Source organism: Ipomoea nil, unplaced genomic scaffold, assembly GCF_001879475.1.
Source record: "Ipomoea nil cultivar Tokyo-kokei standard unplaced genomic scaffold, Asagao_1.1 scaffold0804, whole genome shotgun sequence".
Lineage (NCBI taxonomy): Eukaryota > Viridiplantae > Streptophyta > Magnoliopsida > Solanales > Convolvulaceae > Ipomoea > Ipomoea nil.
Genome location: NW_017617232.1, coordinates 2,606,372 through 2,617,385, shown reverse-complemented (window position 1 = coordinate 2,617,385; position 11,014 = coordinate 2,606,372). Strand labels below are relative to the sequence as shown.

Sequence of the window (11,014 nt, the reverse complement as noted above, 5' to 3'; positions counted from 1 at the left end):
ACATAGAGAAATGCATGCATAAAACCTCATAAATATTTTTGAATTCCTGGCAAGTCAAGAAATATAGCCATGTATATCCCAATTGATTGTTCAGAATAGTATGACCCATCTTTCAACAAGGTAATGGGCTATTTCACGGTATTAATGTACCAGAGCATTCATTTATGTTCTATCTGTTAGAAATAATTATTTCATAACAATGATTTATATAATAAAGGTTGTAATTCCATAAGGTACTCACGTTGATGATTAGTGATGTGTAAAGGCGGAATTACTGGGTGAAATTCTCTCCCTCTCATTCTGTTAAAATTTAAGTTTATAAGGGTTAAAAGATGTATACTGGATAAGGTTATGGGTTTCACAATGCTAAAGGGATTTCTATTCCTGAAAGGAGGTCACATTCCTAAAGGGATTTCTATTCCTAAAGGAGGTTCCCCATTCCTCTTGAAAGAGGGTTTCTCATCACATCTATAAATACCCAGGAAAACTCTAGGGATCTTAACAGTTTCAAATCTCTAAGTTTTCTAGTCTCCATATCATCAAGAGGTGAATAAGGTATACGGATCAGAGAGGTGAAGCATTATATTCTTGATTCATTCAATTTAGAGATTACATATTTAATGGAACCAAGTAAGTCCTATCTTTCCTATTTAATTAAAAGTCCATGATCATGAACATTGTTTAGTTGATTGATTTGATTTACATGCGATCATTTTGTAATTGTGCTTCCGCATTTAAGTTATAGCGCATAAAGGATTATTTAACACTATCAACATAGATTAGACATATAATTAAATGCATTTATAACTTCAAAGCATGCATCATGTGGTCATTTAATAATCATGTATTTTTTTTTTTAAAAGGCAAAACTACTTATCTCGTAAGGTTGCTGAGTCCACCATGTAGGGAGTAGCAAGCACCTTCTGATTTCGCAGATGATTATGTGTTGTGATGTCGTTTGGGAACTGAGCCGCAGCCAGAGAGTAAAGAAACACAAGCACAACACAACACCAAAAGGGAAGACTCCGTGCGAAAAAGATTCCCCCTCACACCCACTTCATGCATTCATCAATGGTTTTGCTGCACACAACCTCGACTATCCTCACGCCTTTCATTGCGTCGAAGCCGATCGTAAAACGTTTAACAAAAATATACATGGAATTTCCTATTAGCAAAAATATAAGCTAAGAGGCTGGATCGCAAGGAACGATGTTTCGCGGGGAGTCTCCAAAACGTCGGGTCTCTGTCTTTCTGGACGGCGATCAATCTGCGACCTACGAACAAAGGTCTGGGATGGCAAGAGCTGTCGCCGATTTTCTCGGTTTTCTCCAGAGCGTTCGCGGCCTGCGTGCGTGGGCGATGGGGCGCGGTTTGCGTCGCTAAAACCTTCGATTGTGTTTGCCGGCGGCCAATGGACGACAGCTACGCAGTCCATCGTCTATCTGTTTCACGTCGGCACATGGTCTCGATCACCGGCGACGAAGATTTGGATCCGGAAGAAAATTGTGACTTTTGAACGGAGGGCTTATTCGATCATCTGATCGCCGGCGTTGCAGCCGATGGTCATCGATCGAAGACGGGAATGATTGCCAGTGATCAGCTGGTTGATAGGCGACAATACTTGGAGTGGATCTCGGCCACGGACGATGTAGGACGTGCAGTTGTGATTGCAGTTTCGTTTTCTTCATCTCCTCCCTTCTCTTTGTGCTGGAAGTAGACGGCGCACAGACGGTCAGAAACGCTGGCCTGAATTTCGAGATCACAAGGTAGAGCAAAAGTACTGATAACTTGTTGTAATGCAGGCCTTTAGATTGTGAAGAACAGTAAAAACAGGAAGAAGAAAATAAAGAACAGAGGAAAGAGATTCTTATTCATTCATAACTCTGTAAATTACTACATCAATATATATAACAGCTATTACAAGATCATACCATAAATATAAAGTCGTTACCAATCATATTATTAATGTTAGAATAATGTCCATAATTAGATTTTACAACATTTTGTTTATTTTCCTACTCTTTATATATTGCATTCTTGGAATGAAAATGTCAAATATTGCATTCTTGAAATAAAAGGATACAATACAACAATTTGAAGGTCTTAACTTACAACATATGCCAATTTTTTTTTCTTCCCCAAACACAACTTATATTACTAAAATATCCCCATTTCTTGGGAGTAGTAAACTGTAAACGAATGAAAAACCCTTACACATGTATTTGTGATTTTATGTATAGATCCATTGTCTTCTCAACAAAATAAAATAAAATGAACTATAAGGGACATTTTTATCACAAAATACCATTTCCTGTCTTTTCTTTTTCTAACCCAATATTTGACCAAGATACGGATACTCTTTCCTTTTTTTATGAGGTGCTGTGACAACCCTAACTGTAAGAGGCACCTTTAAACCCGTACCATACTCAAACTAATCTTCATTCACACAAGGCCAACCCAATTAAAGGGCAAAGTGCCTGCCAGATTGGTGTTTCCATACGAAAAGGTATTCAAACTCCCGATCTCTCTTATGAGAGCGCACGACCACTCACGCCAAACACAATTTATATTACTAAAGATGCATGAATGCATGATACTAAAATGCATTTGAAAAAAAAATCATTTTTATATGTATATATATTAATGGAGCATACAAAACTGTAGTGCATTAAAAATGCTGTAAATTGCTAATTCAATGGAGGCTGGATAAACTCCATCCCGCTTCCCTATTAAGCAGGGGGGATTAGCCCATTTGAAAAGACAACATTTTTGCAAGCAATACATAACACCCTTCTATTAAGATTGGACCACTTTCTTGTAATCCTGGAATGTTCCATCAAAAGGTGTGACAATGCCTTTCGATACAGACCACAACTGCTCTACACTTCCAGATATCAGATGTTCATCGTGACTTACCTGCACACAGGAATAGATGGCAGAAATACATAAGTCATGTGATTATAATTTCGCCATTTAATGAAAGAATATGGTTACATTGAAATTACCATCAGAACACCTCCTTGGAACAAAACTAGTCCTTGTATCAGTGCCTCAACGGCATCCAGATCCTGCATGTGCAAGGCCCACAAGAATGTTTGTTACTTGTTCTAAAGAATGCCAATGGATCATATCATAAATTAAGGAGTATGAACAGTACAGACCGAACATGTATCACAATAAAAAATAGTAACAACCCTAGTCAAAAGAAAGAACATACCAAGTGATTTGATGGCTCATCAAGAAGCAAAATGTGAGGCTTTTTGAAGGTTATTTTCGAAAATGCAACTCTGCTTTTCTGACCCCCTGAATCCATTCAGAACAATAACTCAGCAAAATATGTAAAGAGATCTTCACAAAACTATTATAATATAATATCAACCCCACATATCCAATAGCCAATCTGAATATATAGTATGTTCAGCAGTATTAGTGTGACTTGAGACTAAAAGGCACAAAAAAAGATATCATAGCCTAAACAGCCTCAAGAGAAGGAGCGTACCAGACAATGTGTACATAGGTTGAAGGGCAAGATTCCCAGTGATACCAAATGAACCTAGGTGAGCACGAAGTTTCTGTTCAGGTACTCCCTGCAAGAAGCAAAAAGTGGCAGTCATGCATTAATAGATTCATTGGCCAAAAATTTAAAGTTAGCCATGTCTTATAGGGGTTGTACACCTTAGTCCTGATTTCTGAGTCTTTAGCTAAGTATAAATTATAGTTAAGAGAATCTCTTTGCACAATAGAGAATTACTCCTTGATAAGCCACAGTAGATTACCCTCAAACATCTCTGTATCAAGCTCTCCATGTGACCCAATATTAAGAAACTTAAATTGGATACAAGACTTTCCAGAAATAAAAACCTGAGTACACTACAAGGTTGAATACAAGTCCTTTATAAGCTACACTGTAATAGCAATATTCCTTATCTGTATCAAGACTCAAGATCTTCCAAGAAGATCATTCCCAAGGGACTAACAAATTTAATTATGGTATGGCACTTGAAAGATTCACATTCATGTGGTTAGAAGTGAGTGGTGCCACAAAATCATCCATGTTTAGTGAATGCATGCATGTTTTGGCACCGAAAGCTATTTTGGAGGGGAAGATGGATGCATATATGTCTGTATGTGATGTGTGCATTACTACTGTGTGTGTGTGTATGTAGAGAGAGGCGTGTATGTTATCATGGACTTACTGGGAAGCAGCGCATCATATAAAGCAAGGGATTTGAAGACAGGTCTAAGCCATCAACATGGTGTTGACTAAACACAGCAATCCGGACCTAAACAAAAAGATGAAAGTACATGCCAATAAGAATAACTGACAAAAAGTATGTCAATTTATTAGCAAATATATCACTCAGAATTTGTTCAACATACAACATTCTAATGTGACAACTAAAAAAAAACATACGGCTTGAGAATCAATCTTTCAATGAAACATCTTGAAAACTCTAGCAATAAAGAATATACTTGTACAAAAAAAAAAACTATAGGAGCACGTGACAGAATTTTTAATCAAGAAATGAATCCACCATACATTGAAGAAGGCAAAGAAAAAACATGCAACAATTTCAGTAAATGATTGCACAAGATACCTTAGCAGAACGGAAAACCGTTCCTGAGGTTGGTTGAAGCTCACCAGCAATTAGTTTCAATATGGTTGACTTTCCAATGCCATTTGGACCAACCACTGTAGAGCAGTATATCATGAAAAGTCACAAAAAAAATACTAATAATATTGAAAAATGAACATTTTGCATAACCCATGTGAAAATAACAAAATTCAAATTACAACAGAAAAAGATTTTATTACTTTGACACATGCTTCAAAGATTGAGTATAAATATGTAAGAATATAGAGACAACAATATAAAATGCTTATGTAATCAATCTTACTTGCTACACGACTGTCCAAATCTATTCCAAAATTTAAATTCTTAAACAATATTGGGCCCCCAGGATATCCGAAAGATGCATCGCTGCAATGGTTACAAATGATTAAGTCAGATGAACAAATAAGGTTCTAAAGAATTAGCGGAGTAAAAGATAACTGAAATTTAGTTTTTTTAAAAAAAAAAAGCCAATCATCATGCTATAATTCCACAGGACCACAGAGTACAACCAGACAGTAACATACATGAATGAAAAACAAATCCCCTAAGAATCATAAGCCTTACCTAAAGCTTATGATTGGAGCCCCTGGTCTGTCATCAGGGGAAGGAAATTCAAATTTGTAGCTGCAAAAAGCAGAAGGTAAGAGACCATAATCAATGGAAGTAAAATAAGAAAAGGACAAGTGTTGAAAAATAATCATTCGTAGTTGTAAGCAAAATGAAGAGTGAAAAAACTGCAGAAAGCTAATTAGGCAATGCTTTAGGGCAGAATGCATACTCGGGATCATTGAAAACTTCATCCACATGACCCAGCCTATCCAATGCCTGTTAAAATGAGGAACACAATGAAGAAACTTAATCAACAGATAACAATAGAGCACTGAATAGCAACCACAACTAGACACAAATTACTTAATTGGCATTAGTTTATGATTAAAATTTTTAAATACACATTGATTAAATGATAGATCAAGAAAATTTATGAAGGCAACCAGCACAGGTTAAATTGGGGATCATGACAAAGAAACTGGCTAATCTTATAGCAATAGATCACTAAATATCTAGATTCAAATTAGCTAGTTAGCATTGTTGAATTTGGAAGATGGAATGGCCTGGCGGGTGGAGAATAATACCACCCGCCAGTTAGGCGGAAGCAATATGAAGAATCAAGGACTAGGAAATGTATATAAGACTGAAATTATATTAGTATTCTCGGTGTTTCTAATAAAGAAACATAGTACATAGATATATACAAACACATAACTGTAAGTAACTACCCATAACTGACACCTATTCATAAACAGACACAACCCTATAGATAAACCTAACTCTTTATTTTTCAACAAGCATTTGATCATGATTAAGATACACATTAGTAATGATAAAACCTGAAAGAAACATGGAAACCAAAACAGAGTCTTTTATATATGTGAAGCATATACGCAGTAAAAAATTCAATATAATTTAGGTATATGTTTACACAAATATACTATTCCATCTAACCTTGTTTTGGTCTCAATTATTAAGGATGCCATATTAATTTTTTTTTTTTACCTATGAAGTTACCATTTTATTCTTGTACTTGTCTAGTATACCCTTCTATCATTTAAAAGATACAAGAAATTAGTTTCCTGTTTTAAAGCAGTTATAAAAACATGGCATTTTAGCCTTTTAGGTATACCATCAAAAAATTGATTTCCATAAAACTTTGTGCCAAAATGCAAGGTGGCAAAGTCTATCAGACAGTATTATAATGTAAAGCTCTAACAATAAGCATAGTAGCTGATAATTTTGGAAAAGAGCTGAAAGGTACCTTGATTCTTGATTGAACAAGGGAGGCACGCTTTGCATTATAGCGAAACTTATCAATGAATGTCTGCAAAAAATTATAAAAAAGAAGATAAAGGGTTAATCAAGATGAAGTAGAAAACAGTTATATAAGTTAGTTTTGTGTGTGATGGAAGTTGTAGATGATGTAACAAGTGAACATACCTGCATGTGGGCTCTGGAACGTTCATTTGCCTCAAATGCTTTCTGTTGGTTCTTAAGCTGTTCTTCTCTAGTTCTCTCAAATGTATCATAGTCTCCTTTGTAGGTAGTTAGTTTTTTATTTTGAAGATGGATTATATCTGTGACAACCTAAAGTAGAAAATGACAGATATGTATGTCATTAGGAGAAAATAAAAAACAATTACAAATCAAGCTAATTGATATTTCTTTCCATATCAAACAAAAATTCAAGCTAACTGACATTTGAGTAGGAAGTGCAAAGGAATAAAAAAGCATACAGTGTTTAAGAATTCTCTAGCATGAGAAACTACTATAAATGTCTTCGGCCACTTCACCAGGTAAGATTCAAGCCACAGGACAGCATGAAGATCAAGATGATTCTGCCATGGAATAGAAAGTCAGAGCTTGCATTTGATATTTTAGTGTACTGTGTACACGTAAATTTTTTTAAGGGAATACTACAAACCGTTGGTTCATCAAGCAGTAACATGTCAGGCTCAATGAACAATGCTCGTGCAAGTGCTATTCTCATCCTCCATCCTCCAGAAAAGGTTTTGGTTGCCCTCTTTTGCATATCTGTGGAAAAACTTAGACCCTGAAAAAAATAATAATCGTGAACTAGAATTGGCCATATCAAGTAACTGAGCAGAAAATTAATAATAGAACCTTTCCAAGAAACACACATCTTATACAGTAAAATGCATTCAATTATCATTCAGAAATATACAACCCACTGTACTGGCAAAACCATCATATTTGATATCCCTGGGTTTTTTGTTGTTCCATTATTAAGAAACAGACAAACACACATGTACTTGAAGTCTAAAAAAGGAACCACACGTATATGATGTAGACCTGATTTAAAGATCAACCAAGGGAGATAAAACCAGCCAAAATTCAGAAAACACATTCAGCTGCTATAAAAAACTGACCGCAAGGATGGATGCCGCACGTGACTCGGCAGAGTAAGCATCAATGAGTTCAAGCCTTTTGTATATCTCTTCAAGCCTTTTTGCAATGGCATTTTTTTCGGTATCCCCATTCACTTCCCCATTACTCTTTCCCACTTCACCTTCTAGTTCAGCGTCTCTCTAGAAAACCATTTAAACATATCAAATTTTGAAAAGAGTGACTAATCTAATCAAGAAAAGTGCATATAAGAATAGGAACAAAAAAAAATGTGCCAGTTTATGTTTAAGGGTGTGATAGAATTGGTAATTTGGAAGATTATATTTTTAACCTGCAATGCAAGTAGATGAGCTTCTTCTTCGAAAAGTTGGGTTCTTTCCATATCAGAATTAAGGACACATTGCAAAACTGGAGTATCATCGCCAACAACCTCTTGCTCCACATGTAATATTTGGCAGTTCTTGGGAATACCATCTATTGCATGCATGGCCATGTACCTAAGGAAAGTTGTTTTTCCAGTTCCATTCCGTCCAACTAAACCTGTACAAGGAGAACATCATCTGAAGCAATGGATATAGATCATATAATTGCAAAAGTGCAAGAAGCAAAAGAAAACCATATTGGTTTCCAAAGGCAACCATGTTTCATTATGATTGGCAAAGAAATCAATGTGAATGAGAGAGATTCCATGCTAATTTCAATAAACCCTTTTAGAAACCAAAATACCCAAAAACTTTATCTTTTGAAGCACATTTCTCGGCACACACACAAAGACACAAAAAGCAATTAAGATCTAAATATCTGCTTAGGATGTGTGTGTCCCTTGTCATAGGAAAAAAAGAGGTAAGGTTTTGTACTCTCCACTACTTCCTTTCTTGCCTTAATTCTTAATAAAAATAATTGCCCCTGCTTTGGGTGAATAAATAAAATTAAAGAACTGCTTCAAAATCATGAGTTCCTGACATGTTGTTTAATGTGATTCTCCAAAGAGCAAGACTAAAGATTCTATCACAGAAAGGTTTCACTTGTTTCAATTCTAATAAATAAGTATTGTTTTGTTGCATACAGAAAAGAAAAGGAAAATTTATATCAAATAACTAATTGACAACAAAAGTAAAACAGTAAAATCAAACCAGTTAAATGGAATGTCAAATCAAAATACAAGAGAGAAAATTATGCAGACTTGAACAAAAGTTTGATGCACACATTGGAAAGGAAAAGATTGAGCCCACCATAGTGTCTTCCAAAAGAAAGTGTCACAGTTCCATCAACAATAAGATCACGGCCACCAACAGATATATTGAAATTCTCCATATGTATATCCTTGACAGCTGCTCCCTCACCACCATCATGGTTTACACATACAACAGGCATCCCAGCTCTGACTGCTTCCATCTCTTCTAAATGCTCTTGGTATTGTGCCTGCAAAACCATTAAAAAAAATGATAAGCAGAAAGAAAATGGCTAAAAACATCGTCCATCCAACACACAGAAAGAGGGACAGATCGTGAGAACAGAAAACTGTTGATTATCCAGAGAGAGAGAGAGAGAGCAACAGTTTGCAAAACAAGGGCACAGCTCCCGAGATCACTACATAACAGTAAGAATTATAACTGGAAAATCATAAAATTGTGTTTACAAACAGCACATCCAATCACCTAAAACAAAATTTATAATTCAAAATGTCTGTCTCACATATAGAAAACATATAGCCATCAAAATGACTTACCTCTCTTTGTCGTTCCTCTTTCCTCTTCCTCCTTTCTATCTTAATTTTGTCACGTTCAGTCAACAGAGGGCCATCAACTGGTTCAGGCTTCTTTTTAGGAGCTTCCTCTTCGTCCATCCCATCAAACATTCTCAATGGTGCTTTTAAACTTCTTACAGCTGGTTTTGGCTTCACCAATCCATGCTTCTCCAGTTTCTCAGACAATTTGCTACAGACCTGTCAAAGAACACCTAATCAATGCCACTCATAAACAAATGTTTGAAGATTAACCTTTATTACTTCTAAGCTGCTAGAATTTTGCAGTACATCTTCCTCTAAAATGTCAGCAAGCCAGTATTTTGTATGTCAATTTCTTTTTAATAAATCTGCTTTATGCATTTCCCTTTTATTCAAACTTGCTTTAAAGCAAACACATGTAATGAAAGTTCCTATCTATTTTTATCAAAACATTAGAACTAATGAATGTTTTCATCTTTTTATTCAGTTAAACCACTGAAATATCATCCAATTCAATCAAACAGTTAAGACTTAATGTAAACACAAACAAAATGAGTGTGTAACTCAATGAATTTCTCAAACAATTCATTCTCCGAATTTCATCTTAATGAAGAAATGGCATTTCCTTCATTTTTTGTCTAGTTTCGTTCGTTAAGTAGAAGTCACCTTATTTCAAACAACATGATTCGCGCTTCCATTAATCAAATAATCAGAAACAATGAAAATTAAATGTCCACTTTAGGTTAAAATTTAAAGCATCATTAAGTTCAGGCAAAATCTAAGCTTAAACTAAAAACAAATAAACTGAAGTGCTGAATCGGATAAATCTATACCGTGCGACATTCGGAGTAGTCGCCGACGCAATCAGAATCGACGAGGAGATCGCCGATGGCTTCAAATGCACCATCTCCATCGAGACCGAAGTCGAAATCTTCATCAGCGAGCACATTGATGATGTAGTCAACGATTGGCTCGTCCACGTCCTGCAGCCGCCGCCCAAGGATTTCATGCACGACAGAACTAGTCACCTCAGTCATCTTCGCAGTCGAGGGTTTTCAGCGTCTGAGTGAGAAGTGCGGTGGTCACTGCATAGGCGAGCAAGAAGCTTCTGCTTTCGCGCAACACAAGTCTTACGACAACGTTTTAGGAATTAGGGTTTAAAAATTACCATTATTTTCATTTTCCATTAAAATCAATAATATATTGTTTGATTATGTTGTTAATAATAATAATAATAATAATAATAATAATAATAATAATAGTAATATTATTATTAGTAAGATGGAATAGAATATTAGTTATATTTTAGCTCAGTGAGAGGAAGAGACAGTTACTATATATTCATATATTACTTCTGTGTGTGTTAATACAGGGAGTGAGGGGATATATATACTATCAGGATTAAAAATAAACAAATATATAATTTGCATGGCATGGACAGGTGTTAAAGCTAGTCTAGTTGGTTACTCATAAGATAGCTTTGCCTTGTCATACACTAAGACACGTGTTCCTGTTTTTATGATGAAGATCTTTAAGATGACGTATATATGCTCCCCCTGATGGAGACATCATTGAAGATCTTTAAGATGACGCATATTAATTCCATGGACTAGTTTCTTGAATGTAGACGTAAGTAATGCCTTGGTGAACAGATCTGCAGGTTTTCAGTTGAACGAATCTGTTGAATATTGATTTCACCTTTCTGAAGGTCATGATTGAAGAAGAATTTTGGTGAAATGTGCTTTACTTTGTC

At 35.5% G+C, this 11,014-nt stretch overlaps 1 protein-coding gene across 1 annotated transcript; it reads right to left on the bottom strand.

The window, feature by feature from the left end:
* Positions 1–2,606: 2,606 nt before the first annotated feature.
* On the bottom strand, positions 2,607–10,412 carry LOC109177419 (ABC transporter F family member 3). The gene is made up of 18 exons (XM_019326803.1): positions 10,095–10,412; positions 9,265–9,480; positions 8,768–8,957; positions 7,867–8,075; positions 7,559–7,717; positions 7,093–7,221; positions 6,905–7,006; positions 6,609–6,755; positions 6,430–6,492; positions 5,395–5,441; positions 5,181–5,240; positions 4,900–4,982; positions 4,599–4,693; positions 4,197–4,283; positions 3,500–3,587; positions 3,218–3,303; positions 3,006–3,068; positions 2,607–2,916 (listed from the first exon to the last, which is right to left on the bottom strand). Exons 1-18 carry the CDS (start codon positions 10,296–10,298, stop codon positions 2,797–2,799), a joined length of 2,148 nt encoding a protein of 715 aa, XP_019182348.1. The 5' UTR covers positions 10,299–10,412; the 3' UTR covers positions 2,607–2,796.
* Positions 10,413–11,014: the final 602 nt, after the last annotated feature.